Genomic DNA, 19,643 nt, shown 5'->3' with positions numbered 1-19,643 from the left:
TAAGAAATAAAAGTAAATTTCCTTAACTTGATAAAGAGTATTTACCAAAACCCAACAGTAAATATTGGAAAACCATAAGAAGCACTCCCTTAAAATCAAGAACCCAACCACAATCTGCTTTCACTGCTTCTAGTTTATGATGTTCTATCAGTGCCACTAAGACAAAACAAATAAGAGGAAGATCAGAATAGAAGAAACAAACTGCCATTATTAACAAATGACATTACTAGCCACATGGAAAATCTAATGAGTTTGTAATTAAATTATTAGAATTAAGAAGAGAGCTAGATAAGGTTGGATATAATATCAATATACAAAATGATTTTTTATACAGCAGCAATAAATAAAAAGTAAATTTTTTAAAAGATGTTACTAAACAAGAACAAAAAATTTTAACAATAACAAGTGTAAGAAGAGCAAGGTAAAATTATCAGTTTATTGAACTACCAAGAGTTACTAGACTGAAAGCAAGGTATTATGCTACCAGTGCAGAAGCAGTCAAACAGACAAATGAAACAAATTTAAATGGCTATAAACAGGGGTGTCTGGGTGGCTCAGTTGGTTAAGTGTCTGACTCTTGATTTCAGCTCAGGTCATGATCTCACAGTCTGTGAGATCAAGCCCTGTGCTGGACTCTGCGCTGACAGTACAGAGCCTGCTTGGGATTCTCTCTCTCTTTTTCTCTTTCTCTATGCCACTCTTCCCCAAAATAAACAAATAAACATTAAAAAAAAAAAAACAGCTAGAAACACTCTGGCATATAAGTGGACATTTGATATAAAAAAGATGGGGGAAAAAAGATGGGGGAAAAAGATGGAATTGCTGATTCATGGTATAACAACAGAGTATGGAATAAACAGTGTCGACATTACCTATCCATATGCAAAAACAAACTAGATGCATACTTTATACCACATGCAAAAATGAATTAGAGGTAGTCTAGCAATCTAAACGTTAAAAAGCAAAATTTCAACCTTTAAAAGCAAAATACATTTTTTTTTACTTCAAAACGGGAAAGACATAGAAAGCACATATCATAAAGGAAAGATGATAAATTTAGCTACATTAAAATGTAAAACTTTTGTTCATCAAGTTATCAAAAAGAGTGAAAAGACATTCCATTGCCTGGGTAAAAATATTTGCAAAGCACATAACCAGCAAAGCATTTATATCCAGAATATATAAAGAACCTCTACAGTTGATGAGGAAAACACTAACAGCCCAACATAAAGGCAAAAGATATGAACAGGCACTTCTTAGGAAAACAAATCCAAGCAGCCAGTAAACATCAAAAAGATGTTTCATGTCAGCTGTAATCAAGAAAATGAGGGATGCCTGGGTGGCTCAGTGGGTTGTCTGACTTTGGCTCAGGTCATGTTCTCACAGTTCATCGGTTCAAGCCCTGCATAGGGCTCTGTGCTGACAGCTCAGAGCCTGGAGCCTCCTTGAGATTCTGTGTCTCCCTCTCTCTCTGTCCTTCTCTCTCTCTCTCTCTCTCTCTCTCTCTCTCTCTCTCTCTCTCTCTCAAAAATAAATTAAATAAGTAAATAAACAAATAAATAAATAAATAAATAAATGAAACACATTCCATAATTTTTTAATCTAATCTTAATATTTTAATAATTTACAAAGATAGAATAAAATAATAAAAGATAAGAATGATGACAGAATTTGTTATTTTATTTCCACTAATGTATTTATGATCTTACCTAGGTTATACGAAAAGTTATCTGCAAAATGAGCACTAGTTTTAAACACTATCCAAAGAGACTTTCTCCATAGAGAAAAATACATCTATTTTTTTCCCCATAAATAGAGAATTATGTCCTAAGATGAGGAAATAGATCTAGAGAGTCAAATTAATAATAAGCCCAACATTCCAACTGTACCACTAGATTCACACTTTTTTAGTCTAAACTTGAATATTATACTAATTACACTAATATTTTCAGCAATGCCAAATGACATGATCATGACAAAGTCTTTTTAAGGGAACAGTTGCAAAACTTCTGAAATTATCTCCCTTCATTCTTTTCTATGGTCCCTTCTTTGTGTCCTATTTACAATAGAGCTTCTGCTGCACTTGTATTAAAAAAAAATCATACAAGTGATAAACTAAAGTACAATTTAATTTTGTTTCACTTATTTTATTTACTTTACCTACCACACTCAGAAAGACTTGAAGGGTTGAAATTAGATTAAAAGTACAAGTAAAATAACAGTACCTCACAATGCTGGCGAGAGGCTTGAATTTCACATTCATATTTGTTCTTTACAGATTCTAAGCAGAGCTCTCTATAGATTCCTGCAACCAAACACAATTACTCTGATTACGTTAGCATTAATGAGTTTCGTTAACACTTCCCTACAGGAATTCTGTCCAACTGTATTTTATAAGATGAGTCAGGAAGAAACTGACAAGTGATTCTAACTTAATCTTTAAAAATTGAAAATAAAAAGGCTCAGTTAAAATCCATATCAAAGCAGCCTAGAGAATTAAGAATTTAAGAGCGAGGAAGAAACTACACTGCAAATTTTAGTTCTTACTCCATTCTTCTAAAGAATACTCCTAAAATGTTTGATAGAGAATGAGCAAAATGAAAATAAAACTCCTTTCCTATGAAAAGTAATCTCTCAGGACTCATAATGGAAATAGTCAATAAACTCTGGTTTCATTAATCACATATTCTCCAAGTAACAAGTGGATACCATGACCAACAAAACCACTATTTTTTTTAACTATTATTTTCAGAGTCCAAACCTTCCAAAAGGATTTAATGTATAAACTGATACAACAAAATGTATAAACTGATAATGATATTTGAGTGCTCCTGATTTTTCTAGAGAATGGATGCTCAAGAGAGTTTCACTTCAAGCTACCAATGCAATAGTATGAAACAATAGTGTAAAATAGTATAAAACGTGGCGTGCAAATACACCATCACAAAAATGGCAAACAAAGGCTCTAGATATATACACCAAACTCAGTCCCATAGTTGACCCTAGAAATGTGATTCTTTCTTATACAGTAAAGGCATGGGACAGATATCTGGAACTATGCCATTAGCAACACATTCACACACACAATATTCTTTGTACAAGAGGCCACATAGTAGAAAAGTGAATAACTAATTCAAGTAATTCTTCCTAAACATCCAGTAAGTCTCAGTTGTTTTTTTTTTTTACTATCTTCTTTTAACCTCTTTTTTTTTTCACTTTTATTTTGCAATGAATATAGACTGACAAAAAGTTGCCAACTTAATATAGTACAGGTAGTTCCCTTGGACCTTTCACTCAGTTTTCCCCATGATAATATCTTACATAATTAGAGTACAATATCAAAGCCAAGACATTGACATTCATACAATCCATACACTATTCAGATTTCACCAGTTTTGTATGCACTTATTTACTTGAGTATGTATGGGTATAGCTTTATGCATCACTTAGTTCTTTTACAATGTCAAAGAAAATTAAGGACTTGTTTACTTTTCAGAGTGTGGTAAGCCAACTTGTAAAAATAGCAAGTTAAGTATCATATCATCTACATATTCAATATTAAGCATTCAAGAATAAAATTTGGTTTAAGGTAGAAATAATACAAAAAGAACCTATTATGAACAATGCTTTAGGTATTACATAATAGGTACAGGAGGATCAATTAGTGTCTCCCAAAAAGAAAAAAAAATCAGCACCTCCATTAGTTAAAATTCAGTTTTAGTCCAACTATGAAAAAACATAAGTGATCTTCAAACAGATATATCCTTTGTCATGTGTGCTAGGACACAATTCTGAGGCTGGATTCCAATAATAACAAAAGACTGAAACTTAACCATACAAGTATAGTATATTTTCATTTATTCATAGCCACAAATGAGTGACCAAACTTATCAAAATAATAAATTATCATTAAATTACAGAGTTGAAGACTAATTCCCTATTCCATAACATCCTGATCAAACATTTTGTCGATGTTTTTATAAATAAAAAAAATCCTTGTCACTCCTATAGATGAAAAGTACTAAGCGTACTAAGTTGAATCTTAATTTAGGTAACAGGAAAATTCAACTGAAATACTAACAGTTGCTCTTAATAAAAGTATCATGTCTCTAATTGTTTCACATGTGGAAGTATCGTCTCAACAACACTGCTAGCAATCTGATATCCCACAGCAGCAGAGGAAAGCAAGAGGCATTTAATAAATGATTGTGGGCTGATGGAGTGAAATGCTCTGTTCACTGTAAATATATTTGTGATTTCACTAACAAGAAACACTCACTTGACAAACACCTTTTAAATCTAGTGAAGAGTTCATATTCTACTAAATGGAAAAGATGTTTCACTTTCCTACCTGCTACCTTTGTACGAATTTGCATATTTTCTTGTAAAGTTGCCAGTGGTTCCAAATATTCTGGTGCTTTTCCAGCTATGACTTCTTGTAGTTTTGCATCCACCTGACTTAATCGTTCTTTATAAAGTCTTAACAAAGCAAAAATTAAAATATTAATTTTAAAAGCCCAACAAAGGCTAACATATCATTTTTAAACATTATCTCTTCCTAATATCATTCATATTCTAATAACCTACCAAGTGTATTTTTTTCTTGATCTAAAGTGAAAAACTCAGTTACATTACTTGACTTTATGCACATAATCACAAAGCAGATTTTATATTTAGATATATCATTCTTTAATAATTAACTCAGTACAAAAAATACAACTTAAGCTACTACTTTTTTGCACTCTACATGTTTGGTTTTAACTGCAGAACAATAAATCAATTCTAGGAGAAAAGGTTATTTAAAACACTTTTAAAACAAACAAAAGAAATCGGGGCGCCTGGGTGGCTCAGTTGGTTAGGCATCTGACTTTGGCTCAGGTCATGATCTCACAGGTTCCTGAGTTTGAACCCCGCATTGGGCTCTGTGCTGACAGCTCAGAGCCTGGAGCCTGCTTCAGATTCTGTGTCTCTCCCTCTCTCCCTCTCTCTCTCTCTCTCTCTCTCTCTCTCTCTCTCTCTCTCTCTCTCTCTCAAAAATAAACATCTAAAAATTTTTTTAAAAAACAAAGAAATCATTTTGAACACTTTGGATATAAACATTACTAGTTGTCAAAATAAAAAATTCCCTGGCTTCTCTCCACCTTTCCTGAAAAACAGTATTATAATATTCAGCCTACTTGGTTTTTAAAGAACAAAGAGGAAGTAGAGTGATGAAGGTAAAAACCAATGGCTACAGAACTTGTGTTCTGGCATACCCAGTTTGTCTGGACTGCGAAGAAGGTTTAACAAAATGGTTGCTCAGTGGATGCAGAAATGAAATATGGGGCTGGGAAACCCTGTTGCTCTATTTGTGAGTTTACATACAAATACTCTAATTTGCCAGCTGTCACACCTTTAACTTCACCTTGATTATCAATGACAGACAACTCAAAGTTTACTTCTGGCAATAATCCTACAGGATAGAACTCTTTTTAAGGATGGATGTCTACATTGTCATTCTTTACAAAAGGCACTTGTAATCCTGGCTTTGTGCATTTCATAGATATCCTAAAAATTTCAAAGCAGGTTAACAATTTAAGATCATTTGTAAATTCTTTTTTTTGACATTCATTACTTTATCAAGGGTGAAGAATATGTCACAAGGATGGCATGTAGTAAGTTCTAAAAGAAACCACTGATTATGCTTGTAGGTGTTAGTATAACTAGCAGTTGGCTTTTGAAAACATTACAATACCTGGCTTTCATATAAAAATTATCTTTCCTCGTGAAAATAGGAAGTGGTGGCACCTGGGTCCTTTAGTTGGTTAAGCATCCAACTCTTGATTTCAGCTCAGGTCATAATCTCACAGTTCATTAGACTGAGCCCCACACTGAGTGCAGAGCCTGCTTGGGATTCTCTCTCTCTCCCTCTCCTTCTGCCCCTCCCCAACTTGCTGTCATGCACGCTTACACACACTTGCACATACTCTCTCAAAAATCAATAAACTTAAAAGATAAAGAAAATATAAACCAATACAATTAAGACAATCAGGGAGGGGGCTGGAAGGATGGGTTAAATAGGCAATAGGGATCAAGAAATGCACCTGTGATGAGCACCAGGCGATATATGGAATTATTGAATCACTATATTGTAGACCTGAAACTAATATAACACTGTATAGTAACTAGAATTAAAATAGAAGCTTAAAAAAAAGACAAGAAAATCAATATTGAATGTCTATAATTGATCATTATAATTAGCATAAAGATTTATATGATTTTGAAGTATTCGAGCAACTTTGAGTATTAATACAATAAATATTTTCCTAAACAAAAATGGAAAAATTATCTGAGTTAACTACCAAAATAATACATTATCATCTCTGGGTTAAATTTTTCTAAAACTCAAGATAAAATGATAAACGAATGTGCAAAGTCAAAAAACTATAACGTGATAGTTATAGCTTTTGAAATCATAAATACAACTTCAGGCAAAATGCTAAAAATTCAATACAAATGATGAATGTACTAGAAAAACATCAGCCTTAAAATATCAATAAGATATCCTGAATAGGTGAACAGTGTCTTGAATGAAGAGGCTATGTGAATTAACAATATTCAATTAAGTACCCTTTTTAAAGAATAGATTCCTCAAAATCAGTACCATTTCAACAACCTTAAAATTCAAGTATAAACTCACCAAAGCCAAGAATCAGGAGTCCCTTAGCAGCAACCACAATACTATTCAGAGTAGATGCCCAATTAATGTTTACTGGATACTGAACATTGAAATACATGAAAATTTGGGCAGTGTAAGTTCCTCTATCTTTTTTAATGAAGTGGAAGAACCTTCCACCAATATCCAAACTGCCAAATGGTGGATTTTCTGCCTTATGAAAGAAGTGCTATTATGCCCTCTGGTGCTAGAACAGGAGAAGCAGGAGAATTTGTTGATGTTGTTGTTATCACTGTATCATTATATCTCCCACCTCTTCTACAGAGGATTTGAGACTGCTCACAGTACAACAGAATAAAAATAGCAACAATGCAATTGGGGCAGATAAAAAAAAAAAGATAATTATAAACCTGATGCAAGGATTATTTCTTTCTAAAACACATTTCTGAATACCAATTTCTTCTTCTTTTTTTTAATGTTTATTTTTGAGAGAGAGAGACAGAGCACGAGAAGGGTAGGGGCAGAGAGAGAGGGAGACACAGAATCTAAAGCAGGCCCCAGGCTCCCAGCTGTCAGCAGAGAGCCTGATGCAGGGCTCGAACCCACAAACCGTTTAAGATCATGACCTGAGCCAAAGTTGGACACTTAACCAACTGAGCCACCCAGGCACCCCTGGATACCAATCTCTTGAGAAAGAATCCTATTCATAGTGGTAACGGGTCTACTGTTAATATGTTTCTGAGATGAATGAGGCTGGTGGGAGAAATGGCTGGTAATGAGCCATGAAAATGGAAAATTCAAGGCAACTGCCAGCCCCAAGATGAGCAAGAGTAGGCTTAAAGACTGACTAGGTGCAAAGTTCTCCTTTGTAATATATTATATTAGAGCTTTACAGTACTTTTCATTTCTTGGATAACCATAAAATACACTTTAAAAGCTCAATAGGTGTATCTTAATTGTGTGAGAATTATTCATTCATGGATTACCAGTGCTAAAATATAAAAATACAAATTTGCTTCCTCTTTTCCAGAATGATTCTGGATGAACTCTCCATGTTGCCCAAATAATGGATCCCTTGGGGATCCAAACTAATTCAAATTTACAATCAATAATGTAAATCTTTAGAATAAAAAAATGATACCATGTTTTTTAAAGCCAAAGTTTTAAATTTTGGATTATTTATATCAATATGTTGCACTAGCTTGGAACATTTATATGTTCACCTCTCATACCAAGTTAAGTTAAGAGCAGAAATGTCATAAACAGCAGGATTCATTTGATAAACAAATCTGTCCCCTTTTAGTCTGGCAATTCCAGATATTAACCATGTTTTCATCTGTTCTCTGGGCCTCTCTAGGGAAGAGGTAAGAGCAAAGAATAAACAGCAAAATTATGAAGAATTAATGAACTGAAGAGCCAGCTTCCAAATAAATTAGGTGTCTATAGTCTCAGAAGTTTCTTTCATTTACAATTCCTAACACGTAGCTATACCCCATGACCCTGCCAGCAAGTTCTGAAGTAAAAGCTCACATTTAAGATTTTTTTTTAATCTGTATCTGCATCTATTCTGTTCTCTCCGATCACTGGGGCCCATTCTTGTGTAACCAACTTCTCATAAGAGTTCTGGCATTATAAAGAGGGGGAGAAAACAGTATCTAATAAGCACCACTATGTGCCAGCCAAGACTAAGAATTTCACCTACTGCTCATACAATCCTAACAGTTCACAATAAAATAGCTACTATTACACCTTTTTAATCTGTGAAAAAAGCCTGGATTCAGAGCCTGTGCTCTTTCTACTCCCCTATATTGCCTCCAAAGTAATGCCTTAGTGGAAGGAACGTCACTAGGAAGTCACTAGTCACTAGTACTAGGAAGCAGAAGGCCTGGCTTACTTTATCACTTGCTGATGAACTATGGGCAAATCACTTCACTCCTCTGAGCATCAATTTTCTCACAGGTAAGGATAGATATCTGCCAACCTTATACAGTTGCTTCCAGAAGCAAACTAATGTGAAAACATGTATGTATTACCCAATGTTGATTAAAACAAAAATCACATGCCATTTTGGGGAAATATTCTGTTATTCTAAAATTTTTAAAAAGCTACCTTTATTCAATCATTTAACAAAGAAATGAAAGAAGCAAATTAGAACCAAGGGTCCAACCACCCAGGGAAAACATTTTAATTACCAACATCCACATAGAAATCTTATTATACACCCCCAAACCTGTCTCAAAACCCTTAGTTTAGTTAATGAGGTCTTCAGAAGGCAAATAGTTGAAGCCTCTTTTAGAATAGTCTCATAAAATACAAAAAGGAAAATAGTTCAGTGAATAGAATTTCTCTTGTGCCAGTATACACGTGACATGGTTCAGATTCAGTGACAATGACCTTCTGACATCACTACTTACTGATCCTTGAGATCGGTAAACTGTTTTTCTAGATTGGACATTTCATCTAAACATTCCATTCTTCTTCTTTCACAGTCTTCATCATCCATTTCTATTAATAAAAAGACAAATAGCAAAGAAAAAAATTAATTTTATGTTCCAAATTATCTGAATGTTAATTCAAATGGCTAAAGAAAAAAAAAGAAAGAAAAAAACTGTAATACGAAGTTAGATATGCAAGGCCTATATTAAGCCTTAAGAGAAAATTAATGTTTATCCAAAATAATTTCTACTAAAGGTTTTAACTTAAAATATAATTGAGAGTTAAAGCTATAGCAATCTCTAGACCTTTTTGTTTTTATTCATTTTTAAATCACTTTAAACGGCTGACAACAAGCTTTACTATTAAGTAATGAATCCATTTTTGGTTTATGTTCCTTCAACTCAACAGAACTTAAACACCAAAACGATTATGTCCATTAAAGGCTAATATTGCTCAAAAACACTTTTAGAATTCTTCTTTCAGAACTGCTTACATGACAGATTTGCCAGTTACAAAAGAAGAAAACTAAACTCATTCTGTTTACCACCAGATTTGTTGGTCTCTTACTCATATTCCCATTGTTCCCTCTCCCCAAATTACTGTAAGTGAGAAAGAGGAAAATGAAAAGAAAAAATAAGCAAACTTTTGAAGGAAAGCAACTGTTAAATTACCAGCTCTCTCCTATATTCCTTTATCTTCTGTTTTTACATCACATATATTTCAACATAAGTGAAATAAGCGAAGCGTAAAATGATCTGCATCTCGATCTTCATTAAATAAAGGTCAAGCTATGGTAAAGAGTTAAATACACCAAGGAACCATAGGGTTCATTTTTTTTAACTTTCCTAAAACAGATTAAAATTATTTCTGATTCTTAATAGCTTACTCCTGGGCTATTTAAAACTTGGTCACGCAAGATGACTCACTTCCCAGTATCTCTGGATAGTAGAGGTGTTTTTCTGTAGCTTTAGGACCTGCTCAGTACCAATGTTTAAGAACAAAACTGTGGAAGTTTAACATGAAAGCCATTCAACAGAAAAGAAATGCTTTCACAAGAAGCAAAACTGCATAATTTATTTAAATAGTTTATTTGCACTTAAAAAAATCTGACATATAGTTCAAATTATTACATTCTTCACAAAGTAAGTTGTCCATTATTTTCTGGGAAGGAATAAAAAATCAGTGAAAAATCACTGAGAATTTTAACAAATAGATGTCACTTTGTGAGATCTTCAGCTCTCATCAAAAAAACAACACTTGGAGATAAAATGTTTTACAAATCTAAAAAATGTGTTTACACACAGCCTAGGTGTTCTTTCTCTGTATTGCTCACTTTTGAAATCTCACCTACTTTCACGGCTACACGGATGACTTCCAAATCATGCTTCCTAGCCCAAGCAGGTCCCAATGCTACATTTCCACCTGTCAGTTGACACTCTGACTTAAATATACCACAAGCACCTCAAAAGCAACATGTCTGAAATACTCTATCTTCCACCTTCATCTCAAATCTTTCACTTTTCTATTTCTATTCATGCTACCACCATCTCCTCGTATCTGGGGGTTTCCCCTTACCTTCACTCCTAAACTCGCATTCACCCATCGTGCATTGTGGATTTTGTTCTTTTTTTTTCATTTTTGAAATCTTTTACATCTATACTTCTTTCTCATTCTCTAGCTCAAATCCTCTCAACAAAATCGGTTTCTCACTCTTTTGAATAAGCCTTAAACTCTAGCAGCCTTTGCATTTTTTTCTTACATTCCTCCCAAGCCAACATATCATCCCAATCCAAATTCTACCCATTCGTCAAGATAATTGAGGTAATCCCACCTTCTTCAACTAGCCTTTCCTGGCCACCCTATTCAGAAAAGATTTCCTCTGGTCTCTGAAATCCTATAGCATTGTTTACAGTTAAGTATTTATTTGGCAGTTTAATCAAGTTCTGGTTTATGACAACTGTTTAATTGAGAGCAGATCATAACTATTTATTTACACCTCACAGAGTAGTGTCCAGTGCATCTCAAGGAAGTCACTCATAAAGGCTTATTTTGGAATGGCTAGTTTATTGACTGAAATTACGTACTTCCATGGAGATTTGCTTTTAAAGAGAAACCTGAAAAGAGGGTGTCCGGGCATTAACAGATTGTCATCAGTCCTTGCTTTACATAACCAATAATCAGGCCAAGACGAAAAAGTTTAAGTTTAATTCTCATCATATGGAAAGAAGAAAATCCAGGCTGGCATATATTCCATTTCTCTTTTTAATAACCATCCTGAAAGTGTGCAAAATCCATCTGTGGTGGTAATCTGCCCCCCCCCGTCCCCCAAAAACCCTACAAAAAACCTGAAACAGCCCCAAATTGGAAAAGATTACAAGAAAGAAAAGATCTGGAAAATTTCAGAGTTGCCCAATATCTGCCAGTTTATAAGTATATGAAGATCCAAAATCACCCCTGACGGGCTCTCAGTCTTGCAAAGTTCAGACAGATGCGGTAAATGGGACAGCTCCAAGTCGGCCCCCGCAAGAACGCTGATGTCAAGTGCTGATTGACAGGCTGACTTGGAAGCTGAGATTAACAAATTCTAAACCAGCCAAAAGCCGGCACAATTCTAACCGACCTCGGCCCTGACAACCCATGTTGAGAAGTAAGGGTTGGAAAGATGAAAAATAAGGAAAGAAGCCGGTGGTCTGGGGGTAAGAGGCATTTCCAGGGTCTCCCAGACAAGCTGCAAGGCATTCCCCACTTTGGTCGACAGCCGTGGGCACTGCCCGGAGGTCCCCAAGGCTGGTCCGACGGCGAGCAGGACTGCGCAGCGTCCGGGAGCTGGGCGAGCCCAGGCCCGCGCCGGGTCCCGCCCCGCCAGCAGGGACCTGCCTGGAGCCAGGCAGCGCCCCATGATGAGTCCGGGTGCTGCCGAGGGCCGGGAGCCAGTCTCCGCCCCTTCCCTCTCTCCCCGCCCAGCACTCCCAGCAGGACGCAGCTGCCCGGCGTGCGGAGAGCGGCCTGTCGTGCGCCGGGCGCAAGGACTCAGGGTCCCGGCCCCGGTGGGTTGCACACCTGAGCTATCTCCATCCTCGGAGACCGACGAGCTCTCCGTGTCCTCGTCCTCTGAGCTGCTCCCCTCATTTTCGGCGTAGTCCACCTCCATCTCATCGTGATGGTTCGTCTCCTTCTTATCCCCTCGGGAATGGACTGGCATTTTCCAGCCGCGCCGTCGCTTCCCACTCCCGGCGCCCAGCCCAGCCACCGCCGCTTCAATGAAGGGCGCGCCGAACGCCCCGACCCACCCAGCGGCCGAGCGCGTTCTGAACCCCCTCAGCTCCTCCCCGCCCCCGGCCCGAACCTCACAACCTAACCCGCAAGCTCTGCGCTGGGAGCTCTGCCATTGGTGGAGGCTGTCCTCGAGCCGGGTGGGGTGGAGCTTGCCCTGCTCCGGTATGGTTGGTTGCCCGTAATTACGGCGCGGCCTTGCAAAGTGTGTCGGGAGCTGTAGTCCTTACTGCTTAGACCTGCAGGGGCTGCCGCCTTCCAAGCTTCAACAACCGCGATCATTTCTTGCCTGTGGACTTCAAGTCCCACAAGGCACGAAACCTGATAGACTCGATCGCAGTATATAAACTAAACAGAAACAGATTGTGTGAATTTGGTCTGTATTTATTCTTTTCCCGCCAAGTGATTGTCTGAGCTCCCTGGCTATCCAAGATGTTACTGTCAGATGTGAAAAGGTGTTTTGCCTGAGGGTTTTCCTCCTCTTCGAGTCTGGAGGAACTGGAGAAAAGTCTCTTATACCTAAGTACCTTTATTACTGCTAATAAGCTATTTAATAACTGCAGACGATAACTTGCATTTTCTATGTTGCACAAAAATCTTTAAATCGTTATTGAAACGTTTGCAATCAATAATATAGAAGGAAAGGAAGTTTTATCTTGTCATTTTCATCTAGTATTTTTTGCATTCATTTTTTACTATTTATAGCCTGGAGATGACACCAGGCTTGATTTAACTTAAGTTTCCGATGGAAAACATACATATTTGACTCAGTGAAATGTTATATTTTCTCAATGATAGGTAAAATAGACGAGGAAGGCTCAATAAGTATCATAATCACGATAACTCATACTAATTGACTATTTTTACTCTGTGTTAGGTATCCTGGTAAGCTCTTTACATGAGTCATAATGAGTTCAATTCTCAATTTAATAGCCCTGAAGTAGGCGCTATTATTATCCCCATTTTACAGAGAAGGAAACTAAATTTTCAGACAAATCTAAAAACTGTATTTTAGCCACTCAAACTGTATTTTAGGAGACAGAGCTTCTTGTTGAAGTGGCAATTTGCTATTGAAATGTTTCATAGAATATTGTGGATTGTACAGTATTTGTTTCTAAAACAGGAGGTCCAAAGACATTTGAAAGAGGATGGCAAGGGTATCCAGGCATAATTGCATTAAAGTTGGATTTAGAACCTAATGACAAACCATTTCAAGTTCTATCCATTTCTACAGGGTAAAATCCAAACTTTAGGGCTTTTATTGTCTAGTGTCAGCCTACTTCTCTCCTTCTTACTATATTCTCCAAAACTGAACTTTTCAGTTGCTAAACACACAAACTGTTTCCCATTTCATTGTCTTTGCACATCCTATTTTCCCTGCAATCCTCTTCTACTACTTTTCTTTTTCAAGTCTGCTTTCTTGACAACATGCATTACCAGCACAGCACCTCCACCATTCAGTATGCCTTCATGTTCCTTCAGACTGCTGCTGTACTCTGTACTTTGCAACTTTGTACGTGTTTTCCATCACACTGTATTGTGAATTGTTTACAAGATGCATCTTACCTGTTGGATTGAGTTCCTTGAGAGCAGAAACTGCCTTAGTCTAGAATGCAATTTCAAAGGCATGCAGACATCAGGCAGGTAAAGTTTAAAGATGGAAACTGGAAGGGTATGAGTACATGCATATACATTATGTGAGTGGTGTGGACTAAAGGGGGCAGCTATTTTAGCTCCAGCCAATTGTTACTACATTAGAATTCTGACTTAGATGTTGGACCTTCCAATTTTTAAGAGAAATTGGATATTTAGATCTCTATGTGAAAAATCCAGATTTGTTAACATTTGCTCAGATATAGTTTTGTTGTTGGTGGTGGTTTGGTTTGCTTTGGTTTGGTTTGCTTAAACTCCAGACCAAACAAAAGCAGCTATGGATAAAATCCCTGGCCTCTGCTGGGGCACCCAGCTGGCTGAGTCCACAGAGCGTATGACTCTTGATCTTGGGGTTGTGAGTATGAGCCCCAAGTTGAGTGTAGATATTACTTTTAAAAAATCGATTTTAAAAATGTCCCTGGCCTCTGTTAATCTCTGTTATATCAGCAGCTAGCAGAGTGGGTGCTGAATAGAAATAATATCTTAGATTTCTGGTCACTCTTTATGTGCATTAATTCATTTAATCCTTATAACAATTCTATGAAGTAGATACAATTGTGCTTTACATTTTGCAGATGAGAAAACTGAGGCACAGAGCAGTTAGATTATGTGGCCAAGGTCACACAGCAAATAAGTAGCAGATTTACAGTTTGAACTTAGAGAGTCTGACATCAGAGCCTGTACTTAACCACCAGCATACAGTTCCCCTCTGGCAGGTGCATTCTGTTTCTACTGTTCAAAGAAAAACGGGAGGCGGGGGTACCTGGGTGGCTCAGTCCATTAAGCGTCTCTTGATTTCGGCTCCTGTCATGATCCCAGGGTCATGGGATCAAGCCCCACACCGGGCCCCTAGATGAGCATGAAGCCTGCTTAAGAGTCTCTTTCTCTGCCCCTCTTCCCAACTCACATGCTCTCTCTCACTCTAAAATTAAAAAGAAAGAAAGAAAGAGAAAAAGAAAAAAGAAAAACAGAAGTTGGAGAGGTGGCATAGATTCTAACCCTGGTCCTGTTAGTCACCAACCACTTAATTTGGCAAACCACATAATCTCTGGTCAGTTGTAAAGTGAGAAGATTGTATTATATTATCTTTAAGTTCTCTTCCATCACTAAAATTCCTGTCATTATTATATTTGTGTTTAAGGCAGACAGAATAATAGAACATTATGCAATTAGTTACATGATGGTGTTTTGCTTAAAAGGAGAGTTTCTCTCGCACCTCCCCAAACAGAACTTAGAAAAGATGTGTAGGGAATGTAAGAAGAACCATAAGGAACAAGAATTAATACAGCTGGGCAAGAATATTGTAACTTTAGAAAATAGAAGTTAATGTAAAGAAAACTGGGAAAGCAGAATGAAGTTTCCTTAATCAAGGCAGTTAAAGAGGTTGTAAGGATGTTTTCCGTTTACGTAGCGATTTACATTTTCCATAGGTCCTACACAATCATTAGATACATTCTAAGTCTCACTTTTCATTAATCCTTTCATACTTGGCCATTTATTGAGAGTCATCAGCAAAATCCATTATATCTTCACCCTCTCCTCTGAACAGATCCTTAACTTTCTTGTTCTGAAGAAAACATGGCTTTTCCCAGGACCCTGCTACCTTTGCACCCCTGCTCCCAACAGGCCCTGTCATGGAGTAGTTGTGTTCTTTGTCCTCCTGGTTCCTTCCAGATGATGCTTTCTCCCTCCTGCCTAAAAACCCCCAGCTTGTCATCAGGATATGACACAGGATCTCTACTTGTGGCTGTCATCTGCATACCCTTCAGGTCACTCCCTCTCATTTTTTGAAGATTTTAGCTCTTGGCTCATTCTCTCCAATGGGATGCCTATCATAATTCTTGGTCATTTTAGTATTCAAGTAGGTGATTTTATACCACTCCATTTCCTATTGTGTTTGCTTTGGTATAAAGTAGACATAAGATAATTTGGGCTTTATCTTTTTAGTTTTCCTCCCATATCCCCCCTTGGGGTACTCTTAAAAGTCTTTTTATGGAATATTTTAATATTACATAGTAATTTAAACACATAATAAGATATTCAGCATATTATATGTATAACACAGTACTCATCTCTTAGCTTTCTCAAATCTTACATTTAACCACATTTGCTCTAGACCCCTCCTCAATCCCAATTCTCCCTTCCTCTTTCCAAAATAACCATTATCCTGACTTTGGTGATTTTGATTGTCACCCACATGTACATACTATTTTTGTATATTTATGTATCCATAAATAATATATAGGATTGTTTAACATATTTTAAAGTGCTCACATTTTATTTTTTAATTTTTAAATGTTTATTTAGCTTGAGAGAGAGACAGTGTACATAAGAGCAGGGGGAGGAGCAGAAAGAGAAAGGGAGAAAGAGAATCCCAAGCAGACTCCTCACTGTCAGCCCAGAACCCAACTCAAAGCTCAGTCTCACAAACTGAACTGTGAGATCATGACCTGAGCTGAAATCAAGAGTCGGATGTTTAACCAACTGAGCCAACCAGTGTCCCTAAAGTGCTCATAGCTTAAAGAGGTGTCATATACTACACGTCATCCTACAAATTCCTTTTCCCTCATCAATTTTTTGAGATTTATCCATGGTGATATGGGTAGCTCTAATCCAGTTATTTTAATCTGCTGTCAGGTATTCCACTGAGTACATATATTCCTTCAAATGAATATTTAAAAATTTATTATTTGCTTATTAATGGACGTGTAACTTCAAAATTTTTTCTTATTAAAAATAGTTGTCTCAATGAATATTGCATGTATCTTTTGGGCCCTATGTGTGAGGATTTCTCTAGGTCACTGGTCTCCAAAGTGGGGCATATGTACCCAGGGAGTATATCCCGGGGGACAGGAAGAAAATACTAAAACTGCCATGTGTATTATGTTCAATTTCATCTTTGTCTAGAATAAAGTAGATATACAGAAGCAGTTTGAAGTCCATTTTTTACACCGATTCACCCTCATTATGTTCCTTGTGCTTACTTGTTTTTAATCAGCAGATCCTGCCTCTGAAGGGAGACAGACTTAATTCCAATTGTCACCACATGGTGGAGCTGAGACATCAATGTACAATCCACAAACCTTGTCCCTGCTGAGTGACCCTGGCCAGATGCTGGTGGCTGGAAAAACAAAGGCAGAACACCACAGGCTGCAACTAATAGCTTCAAATCAGGGTAAACATTTGAATCATTCAAACTAAAGGGGCTTTAGGGACCTACACTGACAACTAGATGAGACCAATTTATAATTATACCAATTATATGAGACCATGATTTCAATTGCTTAAGAATGAAACCACCTAAAAGGGCTTTGAAATAGCTTGTTCACTGGCACAGGATCCATCCCTGTATTCTCTATTCGCAGAAATTAATTCTAGGATTAGTTGAAGTATAAATCTGATGACGTTTCTGCTAGCGTATTTATGTTATTATTATTCCACTGTCTCATGGCTCAAATTATCATGTTCTTTTCTGTAGTCTAATTTTTCCGTTCTTTTCTGTAATTTTTAAAAAAATTTTTTTTAACGTTTTATTTTTATTTTTGAGACAGGGAGAGACAGAGCATGAACAGGGGAGGGTCAGAGAGAGGGAGACACAGAATCTGAAACAGGCTCCAGGCTCTGATCTGTCAGCACAGAGCCCGACGCGAGGCTCGAACTCACAGACCGCAAGATCATGACCTGAGCTGAAGTCGGCCACTTAACTGACTGAGCCACCCAGGCGCCTCTGTAATTTTTTTAAGTAGAGAAATTTTCTTTGTCTCTAAGATTTTTCTCACGGGTAAATATTTTATATGCAGTTTTATTTTTAATCTGTATTGTTCCTCTAAAGATAATTTTTCTGTGTAAAGTGGCTATTTTTTGTTTTGGCCTCCCCACTCCCCATCCCCTTTTTGAGGTAATAGCTTCCTGACTTTCCCTTCAAGAACCCACTCTGCTCCATTCAGCCCATATGGCTCAGGTGACCAATCAGAATATTATATTCTCTAGTTCAGGGATGGACATGTAGACCAACGTAGGTCATGATGGACATTGCCAGAACTTTTATTGGAACTATCATGAAGGAAGTTTGTCCTGTGAAATTAAAAGTTCTATTAAGCCTATATGAGCTTAAGTTTGCTGGGACCATTTCTCCTTCCACATGTGACTGGAACAGGGCAGCAGGGATGGGAACCAACACAGAGGAAAAGTAATGCTGAAATAGAAAGATTCCTGATTGACGTTATTTAAGTGCCTGCATCCACATGTGTTCAATGTTAATCCTTAGACTTTCAGTTACATGAACCAATAAATTCCTCTTTTTTACTGAAGCTGTTCTGCTTGGTTTTGTTTGCTTCTTGCAGCTGAAAGTGTTCTGACCAAAGTGGCTAAAAACATACATGTTTTTTGAATGGAAGAAATTAATATTTTTAAATATCCCATTGTAATTTCTTATCCATTCTTATCAAAAGTCCCTTTTCATATTTATGTATTAACTATCTAATATATACTACATGCCAGATACTATGCTGATTTCAAGAGATATTCATTGGTTAACAATACAGAAACAGCCTATGCCTCCATAGAGCTTACAGAAAAGGGGAGGAGTAAGTACTAAAAAATTAACTATACAAGTTGAGGTATGCTTTGTGTTAGTGATTTGAGAGTATATAACATGGAGACCTGACTGAGAGGAGGAGTGGGTGTTAGGTAAGGCCTCTCTAAAGAAGTAATATTTCAGCTAAGACTTAAGAGGTAGAGGTAGGAGTTAGCCCAGCTAGAAGGGAAAGGAAGAATCTTATAAGCTGAAAGAATAGTGTATGTAAGGGTCTTGATGTCAGAAAGTGCTTAGAGTATTCATGTTTGAGGAATTAAGAGACTGCTGTGGTTCAAGGTTGAAAGGGGCATGGGGTGAGGTTGGTGAAACAGGCAAAGGTCACATATCTGGCAGGGCCAAATAGATTATGGTAAGACAGTTGTTTTGTTTTAATCTTAAACGCAGTGGGTTGCCGTTGGGAAGTTTGTAGGAAGAGATGAGAAGGTTAGATGAGTGTTAAGATTACATCAGTTTTAAGATCAGATCTTTAAACGATCACTGGTTGCTTAGTGGAAAACATATTGGATAGGAACAAGGGAAAAGAAGAAATCAATCAGATGTTGAGGTAAGATAATAGTGGCTTGGACAGGGCAGAGGCTGTGTGGTGAAAAGAAATGAACAAATCTGAGATAGCTGGGAGGTAAAATCAACAAAACTTAGTAATGGATTGAATTTGGGGCATGAGAGACAGGATATAGGATATAGTCTACTTATCTCCCTTCTCTTAGAATTCATTTCATTTCACTATGCTAATAAATAACGTCAGCAGTCTTTGCTTCAACAGACCTCCTTAAAAGTATATTTCATTTGAGTTCTATATCCGTTGTATATGATTTGCAGCTCTCTCTGTCCTTAACCAATTATAATATTTCTTCTAGTATTTCTTGACTTCTGCATGAATGTTGCGTTTTCTCTAAAAATTAAATCTTAATCTATGAAATTACAAACAGAAAGAAATGACAAAATACGTTGACATTGGAACTGATGGTGCTAAAGCAGTGCTGGGTAAAATGGGCTAAAGCAGTGCTGGGCAGGTGAGCATGAAGACAG

At 37.0% G+C, this 19,643-nt stretch overlaps 1 protein-coding gene across 6 annotated transcripts in view; it reads right to left on the bottom strand.

Annotated features, from left to right (window-relative positions):
* The window catches only part of BRMS1L (BRMS1 like transcriptional repressor), a 35,242-nt gene extending 22,798 nt beyond the window's left edge, over nt 1–12,444 (bottom strand). For 3 of the 6 annotated variants that reach the window (XR_002158562.2, XR_006599530.1, XR_006599529.1), the window contains exons 1-4: nt 12,152–12,444; nt 9,070–9,160; nt 4,352–4,479; nt 2,226–2,305 (exon numbers count right to left, since the gene is read on the bottom strand). Coding sequence is in view for 2 of the 6 variants with exons in the window: in XM_006932804.4 (XP_006932866.1) it covers nt 2,226–2,305; nt 4,352–4,479; nt 9,070–9,160; nt 12,152–12,293 (441 nt within the window). In the remaining 4 variants the exon portion in view is untranslated. The remainder of the gene's footprint in view (nt 1–2,225; nt 2,306–4,351; nt 4,480–9,069; nt 9,161–12,151) is intronic. The other 3 variants (XM_006932804.4, XR_006599531.1, XM_003987543.5) reach the window with 2 other exon arrangements.
* Between the last annotated feature and the right edge of the window lie 7,199 nt (nt 12,445–19,643).

This window comes from Felis catus, chromosome B3, assembly GCF_018350175.1.
Source record: "Felis catus isolate Fca126 chromosome B3, F.catus_Fca126_mat1.0, whole genome shotgun sequence".
In the NCBI taxonomy this organism is placed as follows: Eukaryota; Metazoa; Chordata; class Mammalia; order Carnivora; family Felidae; genus Felis; species Felis catus.
This window is presented reverse-complemented; position numbering and strand designations above follow the sequence as displayed.